This window comes from Melanerpes formicivorus, unplaced genomic scaffold, assembly GCF_026170545.1.
Source record: "Melanerpes formicivorus ecotype bairdi unplaced genomic scaffold, bMelFor1.0.p_v2 SCAF_6, whole genome shotgun sequence".
Taxonomy (NCBI): domain Eukaryota; kingdom Metazoa; phylum Chordata; class Aves; order Piciformes; family Picidae; genus Melanerpes; species Melanerpes formicivorus.
Genome location: NW_027142358.1, coordinates 7,741,244 through 7,760,495, shown reverse-complemented (window position 1 = coordinate 7,760,495; position 19,252 = coordinate 7,741,244). Strand labels below are relative to the sequence as shown.

Genomic DNA, 19,252 nt, shown 5'->3' with positions numbered 1-19,252 from the left:
AAAAGACAGCAGTGTGTTACTTATTGCTACTCTTTGAAGCAGACAAAGCCGCATGAAACAAACACTGGGAGCATAAACATAGATGGTCAAGAGTGGATTAGTGTTGCAGGGCAGAGGAGTTCCTGAAATGGTACTGTGGGCTTCTGTTCTTTCACCAGCTCCACATGATTCATTTGCTGGTTCAACAAGTCATATTGATCTTCATGTGTCACAAAGGCAGACCTCAGCTGGTCACTTTCTGGCTTGTGCATTATCAACGGGATTGCAATTTTGCAATGGGATCTTAATTTCTCAATTCTGTTGGTAGGAGAGCCAAAATCTATGCTGTTGGTCAGTTACATTAACTCTGTAAGGCCAGCAAAAATGAGGAAACGTGTAAATAAAGCCATAAGAACAGATAAGGGAGTGTGTCTGTCCTGTGTTTAGTTCTTTTACTAACTGTAATTACAATTTTTTGGAATGAAGAGTATGTCTGAAGCAGAAAATGCTGGTTTAGTGTCTCCTAAAAGTTGCTCAAAGCTGCTCCAATTATCTATGGAAAGACCTCCTTGCCTTATAGGAAAATGTTGTGCCTGCTGTTGGCATGCAGTATTTCAAGACCAGAATATAAAATGTTTGCTTTAGTAAAGCAGTTGGACTGGTCTGTCCAGCAAATGTTGTTCTCTTCCTGGAAGAAGGAGGCAGGTGCCCTAACCAGCCTGTTGCCTCTGAGTTTTAAGGAGTTGGCCCATTGGTGCTTTTTAGAGCCTCTTGTGGAAATCATGGTGCCTGTGGCAGGAGAGGAAGCAGTGTATCATGTGCTGAGTTGTGCTTGCTGAATTGTGCCCTGAGATGATCAAAAAAAGTAGTTGTGACTTCTCAGGAGAGAAATGCAAGGGGGTACTATTTCTGTTGAACCTTAGGTGCTAGGAGATTGTTCTGGTTTTACAAGTTGCACTGTTGCTGTAATATGGATGCTCAGGTGAGGGACCCACAGGCCCTGGGATGCTGTGTGGTGGAGGAGTGTTGGTGCTCACTCAGATGCCCAAATGAACTGTCTCCTTAAGAAATCAGTGCAGGATGCCTCTGCGTTGGAATTGCTGCCTTACTTCACTTTTCCAGTGAGGTGGTCCATGGTTTGAAATGAGCTTTGTATGTGGGGACTTGGTAGAGTCTTGTCAGAAGTGTGGCTGTGGTGCACTCACATGAAATAGAGGAACAGTGGAGTTCAGTAGGTGCTGGGATCCAGCAATGTATATTCCTGTAGCCTGCTTATTGGGCTTGCTGCTCTTTTTAGCTGGTTGGGTTTTCTTGGGCCTTTTTGTTTGTTTTTGGTTGGTTGGTTGATTTTTGCAAGGTGGTACTTGCAAAATTATGAGTTCTTTTAACATGTTTCAGTGTAAACCTCCCCATGTTTTCTTTGCCTTACAACACATTTTAAATGAAAGACAGTTTTAAAAGCCAGGCTTTGTTACAGATTTGTTTGCAGCATCAGTGTTTTTTAAGATCTGTTTGTTTCTTCAGAAATTCTGTGGCGTCTAACTTCCAGGTTGCTCCAAAGCTTATTAGAGGATGCACAAAGCACAACCTGTAAAATGCTTCTGTCTTCCTAACCCTCTTCCCCACCATGTTTTCACACTGTCAGGAAACTGTGGACTTCTGTGGTGTACCGTGTTGGGGACTGAGACCTCACGTCCACTGTAGTCCTTTTCCATCTTAAGTGTCCTGAGGACCTGCTGGGTGACACAGTACAGCTGATTTGGCTCTGCTCCTGTTCTACTTCACTATTCCAGGAAGAAGTTTTACAGGAATGCTGATCTTATATAAAGCACATGGCTAATTATGCAGGAATCATTTTAGATTGGAATCTCACAGGAACATGCTGTAATTATCATTTAGATCTAAATGAATCCAAGCAGTCTTTTCTTAAGTTATAAACGTTCCATGTATGAATGCATTTCCTCCCCTTGGCATTCAGCCCCAATAATGCAGCAATGTTGTGTAAAATGTGGAGCAAATGACATCTTGTCTTTAAGGGAATGCTTGGCTCCCAAAACATGGTAACTTCTAATGGAAAAAGAAAGGGGTGATGAGAAAGCAGTGCTGACTGGATGCTAAAGCAATGTAACTCATGGATTTGGAGATACAGGGTTTTCTTTTGAACGATCCTTTGTGGGTTTTGGTGACCTTTAGCTGTATTTTAACCTCTCTATGTATTTTAGAGCTTCCCAAGACCGTAACCTTGTGACTTTTTAAATGCTTGCAGATCATTGAATAAAAGATTGCATTTACAGAAGATACTGACAAAGCCTCTTAAAAGTGTGTCTGTTTAATTTTAGGACAAGGAAACCTGCATGGGTGTCAACAATCAAAGTTACATATGTGAAACGGGCCACTGTTGTGGACAATCCCAGTGTTGCAACTACTACTATGAACTCTGGTGTAAGTCCTTCCATTTTGTATGGATTCCCTTCCTAATCTGCATGGCTCTCATACCATACTACAGGTTTGGCTTGTGGAGTTTTGTATTCAGCCCTTGTTATGCGTTGCCACTGCATTTCACTGGAATGGACCTGATATGCAAGGGAAATGAGGTCGTTCCAGAGGGCATAGGCTGCTTTTTGAGGTCATCTTGCCACAATAGAATAGAATAGACCAGACCAGGTTGGAAGAGACCTTAAAGATCATTGTGTCCAGCCTATCAACTAATCCAACACCACCTAATCAACTAAACCATGGCACCAAGCACCCTATCAACTCTCCTCCTGAACACCTCCAGTGATGGTAACTCCACCACCTCCCTGGGCAGCCCATTCCAATGGGCAATCGCTCTCTCTGTGTAGAACTTCTTCCTAACATCCAGCCTAAACCTCCCCTGGCACAGCCTGAGACTGTGTCCTCTTGTTCTAGTGCTGGTTGCCATTCATGAATGGAGATCTCCTGATGATTTTTCTCACTGATTTGGGCAATGCTGACCGTACTCAAAATAACATTGTATGAGTGAGGAAACCATGCTTGAGGGAGAAATGCTGATGCACTCAACACTAGAGTTTGACACACTCCAATAGAGAATTAAATCAGTAACTTTCATCTTACTGTTTTAGTTCTTTGCAAGAACAGCAGTTTAATTCTGATGTATCTATTTTCAAGCTGTCCTTTCAAGGAGCAGGGGCCAGGACATTTATTCTCTTCAGGACACGTTGTGCTTGGAGCAGAGCTCTTTGGATAGAGAGAATCTTGGGCAGCTCTGGTGGGCCAGCAGTGGCTGAATACTGTGGGCCAAGAGGAAGGTGCATTGCCCGCTACTACCCCTCTTACCTCCTTATTCCTGAAATCTGGGATTTAAAACTACTCATGTTTGTAGTGAATGTCTGGGTGGCTGTACCTGCTCAATCCCTTTAGATGACAGCAGGCAAGTCAAAGTGGGTCAGCAAAACTTTGATAAAGATATATGGAAAAATGAGAAGCCAAAGGGATAGGAAAGCAAGAAATGCTGGATTTTAGAGGCAAACTTTTAGAGTTGTGATCCTCTGATGGTGTTTTCCTTTCCTGGGGAAGAATGCAAAGGGTTGAACATAGATGTTGAGATGCTGTTGTACTGCCAGAAGCCTAGGATGGGAAGTCATCTGTGCCCACAGAATTTGGAAATGTGGAACTCTGATCACTGTACCCCCACATTAGAGGCTGGAGGTATCAATGGTATCTTATAGCTCTTATGCAGCTGTGCTATCTACTGAATCGCTCTGCTGTGCTCACAGTTTCATTTTCTCAAAGGCCATGTGTGTGGAAATGTATTACTCAGACAAAGACTGTCACTTAACTTAGATCCAAGGACAGGGCACATCATCCTTCAGTCTAGGAACATGCTTTTACTTCTCAAATTAACCAGTGAAGCATGGAGGATGTGGCTATCAACAAAACAGGACTCTAATAGACTTCTTCAAGACATCTTATGCATCAGACTGTAGGGCCTGGCTATGTCAACACTAATGGCAGGATTTCAATATATTACAGCAGAACTTCTTACCAGCTTTATTTTCAGAAGTCCCCAAACTGTTGAAGAAACAATTCAGGGCTGAGAGGCAGTTGTAGGGACCCTAGGAGATGAGGCACAGGCGTGAATATGTGGATGCCTTAGACTGCCTGGTTCAGATTGTAACAGTCGGCAGCAGAGGCAGGACAGATGGCTGGAATTTGTTTGGATTATGTGGGGATGCATGGACAAAGCAGAGTGGGGAAGGTCAGACCCAGTTTTGGATTTCTGTGGGTGGGAATGCAGAGGAAGATGCATGTGTGCAAGGGCTTACAGACTCTGTGGCAAGCAGGATCTAAATTGAGCAACAGGAGGGAGCACAGCTGCACACTGGAGCTGGTTGCACAGTCACCATGTTTCTCCCATGGACATCTTGAAAGAGAGGCTTAACTGAATTTCATAGAAACAATGCAATTCAAACAATAGCCCCCTGCCATTTTAATGGAATCATTTTACTTTAACTGTCTTTACACTTTCAATATAGCACAGACTTTGATACCTGTCAGTGCCTGACTACATCATAAAATTCTTGGATGATAAAACCATTTTTTGTTAGAAAGAAGCAGAATGTTTCAGTCTCCTTTCTAAGGCAAGCACACAGGTCGTGCTGAGATCATGGAAGAAACATGGTAGTGGCACACTGGTGGATAATTCTTGAGGAGGGCTGAGTTTCTGTGCTGAGACTCATGTTCCTTCCCCATTGAAGAGGGCACCATATACCACACTGAGATGAGGAGAGTAATGCAAACATGACACCAGATCTTCTGTGCTTTCTGCAAATTCAGGCAAGCATCCAACATTGAGTTAAGATTGGGTAATGTGTTCAACACTTGCTTTGCCATTATGAGTGTTAGGAAAAGGTTTCTGGGATGGGGAGGAGGAGGAGGCATAGGAGGAGCATGTCCTTTAAGCGCAAGCTGGTATTCAAGTGCTCACAATCAGAGCTGCAGAATTTATCTGCTGCTTCAGGAATTGTTGAGTTTCTTTGCTAGGTATGTGTGGTGGGGCACTCTCAAGACCTTCAAGGTACATAGCAGTGATAGTGTGTGTGAATAGTTTTAATATGGGCATGAATTGATGGTGTGGAAAGCAAGAGCTTGACATGCTTGGGAATAGATTAGCTTTTTAAAAGTTAATAATAACTTTAGGTTAATGAACAGTTAACTCAGCAGCACCTTTTAGGTATGGCTTCACAGTCATTCTGTGTTTTGATTTTAACTATTGTATGCATGTACTGAAGCAGCTTTTGGGAACGTCTGTTTCAGACATTCTCAGACCCCCAGTACTTTTTTGTGCCTGAAAACAGACTTTCTTGCTAGGCCTGTTGAATTAAATCCTGGATTTATTTACTCTCATAGCTTTCTGGGGCGAAGAAGCTGAGGAGGGCAGCATTTGAAATGGTTAAGAAAACTGTTCTCTTTTCTGGACTTGCCTTCTGAAATGTAATCCTCACTTGTGGCCACTTGAAGTTTTTCCCCATTAAAAAAAAATAATCTTTTTCCCATTGAAGAATTTGAGAGAAGTTGGTCTTTGAAAATGGCTGATCTCAACATTTCCAGGCAGCAAGTAAGGTTGCAGTAATTATAAACCAGTTCTTGAGGGCAGTGGAATAGGATGCAAAATCAAGGTATTATTTTGTTAAGGGGTGGAGTGGAGGAATGGAGAACATGATATGCCAAGCAGGTGGACAGCCTGTGTTTAAAATTAGATAACAGCCTGGTTCAGATTCCCCACCCAACCCTTCCTTAAAAAAAAAATGGTGCCATGTTGCCAAATAATAAAATGACATCCAGATTTTTATATATATGTAAGTCTAATGGATATATAAAGGTCTGATTAGTTCCTGGCTTGAGCTTGGTAGCCAATAACAATTTCTTTGGGTTCCCCAGCGACCTCATGTTCCCCAAAGAGGAGATTGTGATCTTTGGAGAATGGCAGCAGCCACTGATTTTGATTACTAACAGGTTTTATTCAGGTCTGTTATGATGTGATTGTGATTTGCTGGAGTTTTCCCTTGCTGGACTTTATCCAGGCCTGATAGGTATCTTTCTGCTTACATGTTCCAAAAAAATACCACATTTCAAATACAGGAGAGGAGATGGTCAAGGAATGCTGTTCCTGTGTTTTGCAGGTTGAGAATTAAGACCTTGATGTTCTGGATTTTCCTAAGTGTATAATGTGAACTGAAAACCAAATCCGGATCTCCTGATATCCGTCTCTCTGTCTCTCTTTGCCTATTGAGTGCCAGCATGAAATTAGATGATTCCAGAGGCTCTGAATGCAACAAGCAAAGCTGTAGAAAGTATTTAGCATAGTGTGGTTGGTAGAAGAGTACACTGTGCTTCTAGACAGGAGTCATGGAGCGTGGAAATGGGCAGCTGGTCAGTGTGTGCTGAAGGATTTCAAAGTTAGAGGGCTTAGCTGGTCTTGGATCATTTAAGTACTGTACAACAAGCCAGCAATGGCAATGAGTGGATATTCAGGTGCTGGATGTACTTATTTTGTTTCATTTTGGCTGCTTTAAGAATGATGCTGAGCTCCTCTGTTTCTGAAAGGAAAAAACAAAAAAAGACAAAAGATCTTGACTGGCCCCAAGTATGAGAGTTGCATAGGAAAAAAATGTTCTGTTTGCAGGGAGCACAGTTGATGTTTCTGCTGATTTTGAACATTTTGCTCATGTCTGCACGCTTGCCCTTGGAATCTCTAGACAGCTATTTTCCCCCAGAAGCATGCTGCCAGGGAAATTTGGCAAGGATCTGGTTAGTTGCTAAAACTAAAGCAACTGCTGTTCCATGTACATGTTCCAGGTCAGCTTTATAATAGGAATTCACTTCCAAGACTTTGCTGCACTCTCCAAAGCCCTCAGTCATAACCCACATCAGTCCTGTGTTTCCTTCCTCACCCCATGTTATCCTTCAGTATAATCATGCCCTTTTTCAGGGGGGGATTTGCCCTGTTCCTTGCCTTTCCCCTAGTCTTCTCCACGGTTGTACTTGCTTTCTCTTTCCTCATGTATCAAACTTCACCTTTGGCTGCTGTTGTTACTCCTCAGCTTGTGCTTCAGCTATAAACCTCCACTGCCAAAGCCTGGCTGAAAGTGTAAGGCAAACAAAAGAGATATCACAACCATCCAGGAACTCAGGAGGTATAGGGTCACCAAGGAAGTTAGTTCCTGATTTCCTTGTATTTTTTGTAGCCTAATCCAGACAACAAAATTATCTTAAGCTTGTTTTGGTGTGGCTGGCTGAAATTCACAAATCCAAAGGAGAAGGCAAGCTGTCTTGTGTGGTCTGACTGTGCAGATACTGACTTTTGCCCCACATGGCCTGCTTCCACCTGCTCTGTGTTAAAACAGCAAGGAAAGGCAAGAGAGCTCATTGGTGCTGGTTCACCCCCTGCCTTCTGTACCTCCAACCCAGCTCCTCACCAGTTATCCAGATCTGTTAGTGCAGACTGTTCTCAAGATCTTGTTTCCAAGATGTTCTGGATGTGGTCTCAGCTGGATGTTCCCCTCTGATCTGTTAGATCACTGTTCAACATACATTCTACCAACACAGATATCTTGGGAGGGGTAAGTCACCTGGAATGGTGACTGGACTTACAAACTGGAGCACTGGAGCAATTGCTCTTCAAAGGCTCCCCCCCCAAGAAGAGAGGTATAAAAACAGCGTCTACAGATTTAGTGCCTCAAGCTGACTCTCACTGCAAGAGAAGTAAAAGATTTTTCTCAACTCCTCTCTGTGCATACTGAATCACAGAACCATTCAGGTTGGAAAAGACCCTCAGGATCACCAAGTCCAACCCATAACCCTACTCTACAGAGTCCATCCCTAAACCATATCCCCAAGCACCACATCCAAGACCTTCAAACACATCCAGGGTTGGTGACTCAGCCACCTCCCTGGGCAGCTCATTCCAATGCCTGACCACTCTCTCTGTGAATTTTTCCCCCTAATGTCCAGTCTAAACTTACCTAGTTGCAGCTTGAGGCCATTCCCTCTTGTTCTGTCATTAATCACCTGTGAGAGGAGACCAGCAGTAACCTCTCTACAACATCCTTTCAGGTAGACGTAGAGAGCAATGAGGTCTCCCCTCAGCCTCCTCTTTTTCAAGCTAAACAGCCCCAGCTCCTTTAGTCGCTCTTCATGAGATTTATTCTCCAACTGTACTGAAAACTAGAAACTGTACTGAAAACTAGAAGCCAGCTGCAGTTAAGGCCCATCTTGTTGTGTCTGAGTTACCAGCCTTGGAGCAAGTGAGCAGGATTTGGAGATGTCTTTTTTTCCTTTTGCCATTGTACTCTGCAAACATTCAGTAACTTTTTCCTGCAGCACGGTCAGGCTGGCGCTGCAGTTCCACCGGTTTAAACTGACATAAAACTGTCACTGACAGTCACAGTCTTTCCCTTGCTGCTGTTGTGTTTGGCAGATGAGTAACAACCTGCTCTCATTCCCTCAAACCACAGTTGCGCACAACTTTGTGCTGGCACAAGAAGAGGTGGAGGAGGCAGCAGGAGGTATGGAAGAGAGAGGCAGAAGAGGACCGTGGCATTTGCCAGCTTGTTTTTCTTTCTTAAAATGTTCATAGGCCTATGGCCTGGATCCATTCTTGAGCAGCAGCATTGACTCATGTAGGCTCATGTCTGAAGTGGAAGGAGACAATGCAGTCTCTGTGCCAAGGACACTGTGAAACCCGAGTGCATCCAGGTTGTGGTATCAGTTAAGTCTCTCTCATATCTTTGATGGCATTGGCCATGTGAAAGACAATTGTCTTTCCAGCCACAGCTGACTGGGGCTGCCATTTGGGACATCACTTTTTAGTCAATGAAATTGTTCCACTTCTCCTTCTGTTCAGAACCGGCTCTCATGGAGCCAAAACTATTACCCAGATGCTTGTCAGGAAGACACAAAACCACTTTGCAGTATGTTTTGGCTTGCTCTTAGGGGGGTTCCTGCCAACAGAGTGATGGCATTTGTCCAAGTTTACCATGAACTTGAGGGCAGATTTCTCTGTTTCTACCCTTGGAATGCCCCAGAAAATGTTTTCCATTTTGCACAGGATAAAAGGAGCTCCTCTCAGAGGGAATGCTGGTGGCAACGTTCCAGGCAGCAAAAACAGTACAGCATCAGGCTGAACATCGCTCCCTCATTTTTCATGAGGAGGGAATACTCTGGAGTTTTTATTCTCAAATTATTTTATTATTCAGATTGAGCAAAACACTACGGTCAGTATCCTGGAGAGATTTTCTGGGAGCTTTAAGCATGGCGTGTTCTGTCACAGCTGGTAAAAACACCTCTGGTGCATGACCATGTAATGAGGCTTCCTTTCCCAAGGTTGCTGTAAAGAGAGCAGCCTTCTCTTTCTTCTGTATTCCCTCTGCCTGTGAGAGATGGCTTTCGTGGGAGCTAATTCTGTGCCTGGGTCTTTCTGCAGCTCCTGTTCGGAGTCTCTGAGCTTGGCGCTCATGTAGGGCTTTCAGCTCTGAGCCTGCCTGATGCTGAGTAAGAGGTTGGTATTTCTTTTTTATTTTTATGAAAGGTTTTGATGCTCTGGCAGGGAAACCTCTTGGCAAAACTCAGGTCCTTGGCTGTGTCTGATTCACCCTTTGGTTGCATCATTATCCACCTGCTGGCATCACCAGGGAATCTGACAGAAAATACAGCAGTGGTTCTCAGGACTCTGCCTTTTTTGGACTAAAAAGCGTTTCAGCTTCTCACTCTTCCATAAACCAAGAGTGAGCTTGAAATTGCCTTGAAGTCTGATGGGCCCCTGGTGCATTTAGCTCCAAAATGGTTCACTGCTTCTGCTGATGCTGTCCATCAGTGGTGGTTTTTCCAAAGACCCTGTTTGCTCTCTACCTGACATATTATCATCAGGTTGCTGTGAACCTTTGTTCCCAGCAGTCACCTTCAGGTTGGCAGCAGCAAATAATTTTCTCTCAAATCAGACACTCAAGGACAATCTTAGCTCAGGATACCCAGTGTCTCCTAAGCTTTTCTCCTTTTGCAGTGATCATAGAATGGCTAGCTTGGAAGGAGCCTTACAGATCATCTATTCCAACCTCACTGCCATGGGCAGGAATGCCTCTCAACTAGACTTGGTTGCTCAGGACCTCATCCAACTTGGCCTTGAACTTCCATGGAGGGGGCATCCACAACCCCTCTGGGCAGCCGATTCCAGAGTCTCACCACCCTTGTACTGAAGAACAACTTCTTAAAATCTAGCTTAAACCTGCTCTCCCTCATCTTAAAACTATTCCCCTTTGTCCTAGTGCTAAACACAATGCAGCTGAATCCAGTTTGTGATGATTTGGTAAGGAGGAACACACTGAAGAATTCAGGGAAAGCTTGATGACAGCGAAAGCTTTTGGGGACTGCAAAGGCAACTGGAAGCCCAATTTTACTTGGCTTTTAGAGGCCTTTTAATGCTAAACTTAGGTTGCCTTTGCACATCTCTCCTGTCTTCAACACAAGGCAGAGCCAGTACCTGCCTTTGCCGTGATCAAGATGTTGGTGTGTACGGCTGCTGCGCCCAGCCTCCACGCTTCCTGCTGGCATGGTGTTGGCTTCGGGTGAATTTGAAATTCCCCTCCTTCCCCTCCTGCCAAATGAGCCAGTGGTCTGCTCAGCTTACTTCCCTGCTGCTGGTTGCAAGCCAGGCATCACTAGGTGCACAAATGCACAGCTCAGCCCTGGACATCTTCAGTGTTCACTTCATACTTTCAGACATAATATTTACAGTGGCACTTGGCCTCCTGCGTGCAGCTTTGTTCCAGAGAAGTGACCGTGCATTCTATATGCTAGGCTTTTACAGTTTTTCTATACTGCAGCCAAAATTGCAGCTGTGCCCAAACTTCTGGCTAGGGCATACTGTAGAGCCTTTTATGGAGGCCCTAGAGTCCCAGCACCACGCTGGGCTTGCGACCGGAATTGCCCCAGATCTCAGAGCTGGCAGCCCTGCTCAAGCAGCAGCCAAGAAGCCCCTCATGTGCCTCAGCACCTATGGGTGTCCCATCTTACTGGTTTCTATGTGCTGGGGGAGAGATTTTCAACCCTGCAGTGCAGATGTTCTGTTGTGTGACAAGGTGGAGGCAAAACGTGCAAAGGGCACTGGAAACCAGGTCAGCAAATGGTTGTGGTGGGTACGTGCTACTGGTCTCCTGTGATCACCCAGGCAAATCCTTGGGCTTGTGCTGAGTCAGGGGTTGAGCAATTTCCTAGAAGTTCTATGAAGTGTCAGCAGTTAATGAAACCAGGCAATACCAGGCTATTAGTGGGTTATTCTTCTCAAAATTCCTATGAAAACCAGCAGATCTCATCCAGTTGTGGTGGCAAGCGTGCATAGACCCTTTGCGTGAGCAGGGAGGTGGTATTCCTGGCACCATGGCCAGGCTGCTGTCCAGCAAATTGTGGTCTGTTTACTTAAAATGCCACCTGCGGTTTCAGTAGGAGCCAGCATTAATTCATTACCCTAAGCTGTTGTGTGTTGTTACTGCCTGTTGTGTACAGAGCTGCTGCACGTCTTCCCAGGAATGGCTGAGCTTGCTTTGACCCCTGCTCAGAGCTTGTGCATTGGTTTGTCTGCAAAGCACTTTGGGATTTCTTTGGAATGAGTAGAGAAGTTTTCTAAAGCAATACTTTTTTTCATCTTCTGGATACAGGCTTGGGTGGGAGCCCTTAATTCCCTGCAGAAAAATTTGTCTGCTGCAGCTGAGATTGCTTAACAGTGGCAGTTCTCCAGGACATCTTAACTAACTAAGTGCTGCTTGTTACCATTACATTTATAGTCTTTGGGAAAGGACACGATCAGATGTGTCAAAAAGCATCTGTTTTCATAACTGTAGCTAAAATCCCTGGATAGCTGGGTGTAACTTTCCGTTGTTTTGGAACACACCATCACGGATTGCTCTTGGAACATACGGAGCGCTTAGAAGATGAACTGCTCCAGTGTATGGTGGCACGCTGTGCTAATGAGCTGGGGTTTATGAGTGTGTTCATTCTTCCTCAGCCAGCAAGAGCCAAGGCACCTTCTCTTGGCAAGAAACACTGTATAGTGGGGTAGTCAGTGTGTATTGGGTTTGCCTGGCAAGGTGCTGGTAATGAAGGAGCTGCAGGGATATTTGCAGATGCCTGGCTTCAGAGCGAAGGGTGGACTAGACCAAGCCTTTCAGTTTGTATAAAGAGGCTTTTTTAGAAGCAGGAGAGTGGGTGGACTGAGGTGGACACTTTAGAATCATAGAATTGTTAGGGTTGGAAGGGACCTCAAGGATCATCTAGTTCCAACCCCCCTGCCAAGGGCAGGGGCACCTCACACTAGATCAGGTTTCTCAGAGCCACATCCAGCCTGGCCTTAAAAACTTTCAGGGATGAGGCTTCCACCACCTCCCTGGGCAACCTGTTCCAGTGTCTCACCACCCTCATGGTGAAGAACTTTCTCAGTTCATTTTGAAGGAAGTGCAGAGGGCATCTTGAGTGCTTTGTCTTTTGCTTCTCTGGAGCAAAGATCACAGTCTTCTCTCTGCCTTTCATGGCAGAGCTGAGCAGGCTGCCTGGGAGCCTTGATTTGCAGCCAAGCAAAAATAGTGGAGCGGCTAATGCTTTTTATTTGATAGCGGGTGTTGGTAAGTTTGGATATAGGGTGGCATCCAGCCCATTAGGGAAATCACTTGCAGAACTCATAAGAGAGATTTCAGTTTGCTGTGCCAAAATACATGAAGAATTTGGGTTATGACACAGGGAGGTGAAAGTCCCTGCTCAAAATGCTCAGAGGCGTGATGCGGCATATCCAATTCACCTACAAACGGGCCAGTGTTGGACTCTGAGATGGGTAACATGGGTTGATTGCACTTTGTCCTGTGCCAGAGCAATACTGCTCTCATTCTTCAAATTCCTGAACTGTTCACCTTTCCTCACCCAGCTCTTAGCAGAGGAAACATTGCTAACTCAGCACAGGATGCTGAGAACACCAAGGTATTTTAAAGGAGGGACTAGAGGTTTTTCCTGGGGAGAAGAAGGCAGTTTGATCTCACAGGGCTGAAAGGGGACTGTAGCACAAAGAGTCTTATTGCTGTCTACAACTACCTGAAGGGGGGTTGTAGACAGGCAGAGGTTGGTCTCTTCCCCCAGCCCACCAGTACCAGAACAAGAGGACACAGTCTCAGGCTGCGCCAGGGGAGGTTCAGGCTGGAGGTCAGGAGGAAGTTTTACACAGAGAGAGTGATTGCCCATTGGAATGGGCTGCCCGGGGAGGTGGTGGAGTCACCATTGCTGGAGGTGTTCAGGAGGAGACTTGACAGGGTGCTTGGTTGCATAGTTTAGTTGGTTGGGTGGTGTTGGATGATAGGTTGGACGCGATGATCTTGAAGGTCTCTTCCAACCTGGTTTATTCTATTCTATTCTATTCATTATGTCTGTTTGGGAATAGTCAACAGTGGCAGAGGTCTTCCTGGAAGAAAGTCAGTGCTGTGATCTCTTCTGAGGAGTGATTGCCAGGGCTAGGTGTTTCTAAAGGGGGAGCTCTCTTTGTATCCTGAGCTGCAAAAACTGAGTTTAACACAGATAGATTGCAGGTGCCTGTGAGGCAGGTAGAGCTGTGGGTTTGGAGCTGCAGAAGACAAAAGCCTAATCTAAAGTGAATGGTGGAGCTGTTTTGAAGTGTGGCTCAGGAATGTTGTTTTAGTTGCATACAAGTGTGAAGGGGGATTTGTGAAAAAGGGGAGTTGTTCCACATGCTGCAGGGTGTGGAGAAAACTCAGGAAGTGCTCGCTTTAAAATCCCTTTTTAAGGAGCAGTCCACATATGGTGTGACAGTGCACAGAAACCAGCAGTCACCACAAACAGAGCAGAAGTTAGGTTTCTTGACTGTGTGGGGACGTGGGGGCTGGTTTAATTTTGGATAATTTAAGACACTGGGAAAAAAAAAAAAGTTTAAGAAGTATTTTTAGACTTTTATGTAAAAAGAGTATGGTTTTGTTAAACATAACAATGAAAGGTTTGGGCTGGAAATTAAAGAGCAGCACAAACAAAAGCCAAACATAGTGCTTGGGGTTTTTCTCTTCTTCTGTGGTCGATCTGCAGAGTGTCTTTTGTGTCTTAATTGTTGTTTTCAAACCAAAGTGGCTATGGGAGACAAGTTCAATGCTATTCACAGCTCTGCTCATGTTTTTGGCTAGAAGGAATTGTATCCAAGGGGTGGGAGTATTGGTGGAGGGGAACTGAGCCCTGTCTCCATATATTGTTCTCCTGTAGAGTTGTACATACTGAACATACTCCACGTTGTACCCAAGTGTGTACAGATTTAAGCAGATCTTTCAAGGCTGCCAGCATGTCTGTGTGGGTGACTGCTAAGTCCAGGGCATGGCCTCAAGCTATGACTGAGTAGGTTTAGACTGGGCATTAGGGAAAAAAAAAATCATAGGAAGAGTGGTCAGGCATTGGAGTGAGCTGCCCAGGGAGGTGGCTGAGTCACCAACCCTGGGTGTGTTTGAAGGTCCTTTGGATGTGGTGCTTGGGGATATGGTTTAGGGATGAACTTTGTAGAGTAGGGTTATGGGTTGGACTTGGTGATCCTGAGGTTCTTTTCCAACCTGAATGGTTCTGTGATTCTGTGTCGAGGCACAATGCACTATTTTGCCTGTGGAGCAGTGTGGGCTTCAGATCCAGGCTTTATGATGATTTTCCCCATCGTCCTCATGGGGCGTCATGGATTTGAGTGTGGCTCTCACACCCCAGATAACACTTGCTCTACCCCGCTGCAGGGTTCTGGCTGGTATGGACCATCATCATCATCCTCAGCTGCTGTTGTGTTTGCCACCACCGACGCACCAAGCATCGCCTCCAGGCCCAGCAGCGGCAGCACGAGATCAACCTGATCGCTTACCGGGAAGCCCACAACTATTCGGCCCTGCCGTTTTATTTCCGTAGGTATCTCACTCACGCTGTTTTTCCTGGAGGGCAGGAGAGGCAGGGCAGCAGCAGGGTCCCTGTGTTGCAGGGACCAGTGGATGGGCTCCACGAGAGGTAGTGGGCAGGTCTGCTGCCTAACCTTGGCTTGTAGAGAGGAGGTGGCGTATTCCAGCTGCTGGGTGCATGTGAGCCTGCTTCAGTCTGGAGTTGAACCACACCAGCTACAGCACCTTCACACTCCCCCTTGATTGAGCATTCTTGAGTGCATAGATTCCCTGGGTGTTTTTCTGAGAAGGTTCCTAAAACATCTCCTTCAGGACTTCACAGAGAGTCCTCCTGATTCCAGCCTTCACTTGCTGTTGGTGGGACTGAGATACAGGAATTAGCTTCACAGAATTCAGTCACACAGTCTGGGTGGAAGTGTTGCCTCAGCAGGGACCATGCTGGCTCCCACCCTGTGCTACCACTCCCAGACCACGCTGCTTGTGAGCAGCCCTAGGGCTTGGCACAAAGGAGCTGTTGCCCACAGCTCAGGGAAAGCACAATTGCTTTGTGCTCTCCAATGTGACCTTCTATGCTGTGCTTGAACAGCAAGTCTCAGCCTTTTGACTGGAGGTACCAGAACTGAGTTTGTTGACCTGGACTGTTGGATTGCATTGAATTGCATGTATGAACTTGCTTTTGGTGTTGAAACTCTTGCAGCCACCCCAGAAATAATCCCAGCAGCCTTTTTCTCCCCAGCCCTAGGGATATGCAGTTTCACATGGAAAATTGCAGTTCTATCTTTAAATGTTTCCAGTATCTATTTAAATATTTCCAGTCCATTCTGTCTATACTTTGTGCCTCTTAAAAAATAAACAAAATCTTCTGTGGATTTGAGGGGATGTAAGTAATAAACCAAATTCTCTTGCCTGTATTGCCAGTTTATTCTGGCTGCAGCAGAAAAAAATGAATCCAGCACGAGAGTACCAAAAGCCTGAGTTCTGTGTAGCTGCTCATGTCTCTTCCTATTCACACAAAGCTTTTTGAGATCATAGAATCAATAAGGTTGGAAGAGACCTCAAAGATCATCAAGTCCAACCTGGCACCCAAGACCTCATGACTACTAAACCACGGCACCAAGTGCCACGTCCAGTCCCCTCTTGAACACCTCCAGGGACGGTAACTCCACCACCTCCTTGGGCAGCCCATTCCAATGGCTAACAACTCTCTCAGTGAAGAACTTTCTCCTCACCTCAAGCCTAAACCTGCCCTGGCACAGTTTGAGACTGTGTCCTCTTGTTCTGGTGCTGGTTGCCTGAGAGAAGAGACCAACCCCCTCCTGGCTACAACCACCCTTCAGGTAGTTTTAGAGAGCAATAAGGTCTCCCCTGAGCCTCCTCTTCTCCAGGCTAAACAATCCCAGCTCTCTCAGCCTCTCCTCACAGGGCTTGTGCTCAAGGCCTCTCCCCAGCCTCATTGCCCTTCTCTGGACACGTTCAAGTGTCTCAATGTCCTTCTTAAACTGAGGGGCCCAGAACTGGACACAGTACTCAAGGTGTGGCCTAACCAGTGCTGAAGAGATAAAATATTAATCTTGAAAGTGGCAACTCAGCTGAGAAGCCAGATTTGGAGAGGGCTGATGAGTTATCTCCTGAGCTGTTCCACTCACCCTTGGTGTGATATGTGGGGCTACACTAGGGTACAAGGCAGTGGGGGGACATTCTCCTGGCAGCTCTCAGCATTGACTTGAGAGCCAGGAGACTATGCTGCTGGTCCCAACTGTATCCATCCCCCACTGTAATGGTGCCTTCCTGTGCCGCAGCTGCTGCTTCTCTAAAACATGCCGAGTCTCATTTGGGCTGAGTTTTAGCACCCCCTGTGAAGCCCATTGAGCTGGTAGGTGACAGACGAGATGCTGATACTAATGACTTGTTTCCCCAGATCAGCTGTTCACAAAATAACTTCTGCTTGCTTCCCAATTTTAGGGTTTTTGCCAAATTATTTACTACCTCCCTATGAGGAAGTGGTGAACCGACCACCGACCCCGCCGCCACCGTACAGTGCCTTACATCAGCAGTGCATCCCAGCAGGCAGCAGTAGCACAATCCCAGACACACCAAGAAACCTGCAGCCAGCACAGAGCAGCTCAGCAGGAGCCAGCGGCAATAACAGCAGTACTGACAGTGCCGGGGGGCTGCCCAGCCTCAGGGACCCCGAGCCCTCCACCGCCTCGCTGCCCGAGCGAGCGGTTGCCAAAATGCAAAGCGTCGAGCCCGGCGGAACCAGCACGGGAGCCGAGCTCGTGGAGAGGGCCGGTCCCGATAAGGATACGGAGTGCAAGGAGGGACTGCTGAAAGGTTACAGCTCTGAGAGCTTAGAGCAGAGCAGCGCCATTCCCGACGGGAAGGACAAGACGCCAGGGAGGCAGCGCCGTTTCACCGGCGACTCGGGCATCGAGGTCTGCGTTTGCAACCGGGGCCATCACGATGACGACCTGAAGGAGTTCGACGGGCTCATCGATGATGCTCTAGACGGGCCCCTGGACTTCTGTGACAGCTGCAGCGGCCGTCCCCACGGGGACGAGGAGGAAGGGCTTTTTAATGCCACGGAAGAGGAGCACCGTGAACACAGCCACCACCACCTGCCCCGGCAGCCGGTGTGTGTACTCTTGAACACAATAAACGAGCAGGACTCTCCAAACTCTTGTACTAGTAACTCCCCCAGCTAAGGTGGCAGAGCGGAAAGGAGGACTGGGGGAAAATACAAAGAAATGAAAGTGGAGTAAGAGGATTAAAACTTTAACAGGAGGAAAAGGTGATACAGCCTTCTTTTTGTGGGTTTGTTTTTCTTTTCCCCCCTCCAGTGTAATTCGGGGACTAGTCCTCGAAGGCTCAGCTTGTGGGGGACAGGTCGCTCTGGGTTTTGTTAATCGTGTCAGTCCTGCTCTGCAGGACAGGGACTGATGTTTTTCAATAAGACCTTCTGACAAATGGAATTTTCCCAGTTGTGATTTTGGTGATGGTTATTACGAGTTTGTTGGGTTTAGTTTTCTGAAACACTGCTTTATCTCACAATCAGTAAAGCTCAGCAAATCTCACCCTGCGAGGATTCAAAATCACTGTAAGGCTTCAACCTCCAGGTGTCTTCCCAGAAGCAAGCAGCTTCTGACAGTGCCAGCAGTCAGTAGCCCAAGAGGTCTGGTTTGATGCAATGCTCTTGAGGCATTGGGGATTTCTTTTCATTGCAGGTGTTTTGGTTTGGGGTTGGGTTTTCTTGGGATCTTTTTTGTTGTTCTTCTTTTTGTTCTTCTCCTTTTTGGTGTTAAGTTTTCCTGGAGCTGATGAATGCCTGAACACATCAGCCTATAACCTCTGGTGCTTCAGTGTTTTAAGACAGCAGGTAAGGTATTTCCCACCTGAAGCTGGTGACTGAAGGACCAGTTTCATCCAGAAGGAGTTGTTAAGTCTACTGTAAGCAGTTTGAAAAAGAAAGGGTTTGCAGAAATTTGCCTTTCTCTGTCATTTTTGAAGACGAGTGTATTCCTTCAATGCCTCGAAGAGCACAGCTAGAAGTAGAATCCAGGCAGCTGGGCTGCCTTCCAAGTACTGTGGTCTCCGAATGACCTTTTCCCGGTGTGCTGCGAAAGGGCTTGCCTTCATTTTGTTATATTTTTTTCCCCCTCTTTTTTCTTTGTTGGTGGTTTTTTTTTTGTTTGTTTTTTCCTTGCACCCTGAGAGCAGCACACTTGAGTTAAGATGACTAAATAAATAAATAAATGAAATAACAAAGAACAGGGCTCTCTTTGGCCAGCGTGCCTTCAAGCTTCAGCCATGCATGTTGAACAAATGGAGACGAGAGCTCCGGCCATTGCAAAGGGATGACTTTTACTGTGTCCATGTGGAAGACCTGTGCAGGTGTTTTGGCTTGGGTTAGGTTTTGGGTGTTGGGGTGTTTGTTTTTTTTTTGGGGGGGGGGAGGGTTTGGGGTGGTTTTTGTTGTGTTGGTTTTCTTGGTTTTAATCCATAAGTTTGGTGCGATTCTAATGTTGACCACTTAAAAGAAATTGATGTCTGGCGGGGCAGGTTGTTGTTGCTTGGTTGGTTGCTTGGTTGGTTGGTTGCTTGGTTTCTTTCTTCCTTTTTCCCCCCTTTTTTTTTTTTTAATGGTGGCAACTGGCTACTGTATAATGTCTGTGAGAGAGTGTGTGTGTGTGTGTGTGTGTGTGACTGCAATCCATGCATGCAAGTCCTACTGGTATAATATGAAAGCCTGCTGTAAGACTGCAAGAAAATTTACTGTAGCTTTGCTTTAATAAATGGTAGAGATTTTGTTAGTAACAACCTGAAGGGGGGGA

At 46.1% G+C, this 19,252-nt stretch overlaps 1 protein-coding gene across 6 annotated transcripts in view; it reads left to right on the top strand.

Annotated features, from left to right (window-relative positions):
- WBP1L (WW domain binding protein 1 like) overlaps positions 1-18,859 on the top strand; it is a 65,003-nt gene extending 46,144 nt beyond the window's left edge. For 5 of the 6 annotated variants that reach the window (XM_068139475.1, XM_068139478.1, XM_068139479.1 and 2 more), the window contains 3 exons: positions 2,319-2,421; positions 14,769-14,930; positions 16,884-18,859. In XM_068139475.1, the coding sequence (XP_067995576.1) occupies positions 2,319-2,421; positions 14,769-14,930; positions 16,884-17,626 (1,008 nt within the window). In that variant the 3' untranslated portion in view covers positions 17,627-18,859. The remainder of the gene's footprint in view (positions 1-2,318; positions 2,422-14,768; positions 14,931-16,883) is intronic. The other variant, XM_068139480.1, reaches the window with a different exon arrangement.
- Positions 18,860-19,252: the final 393 nt, after the last annotated feature.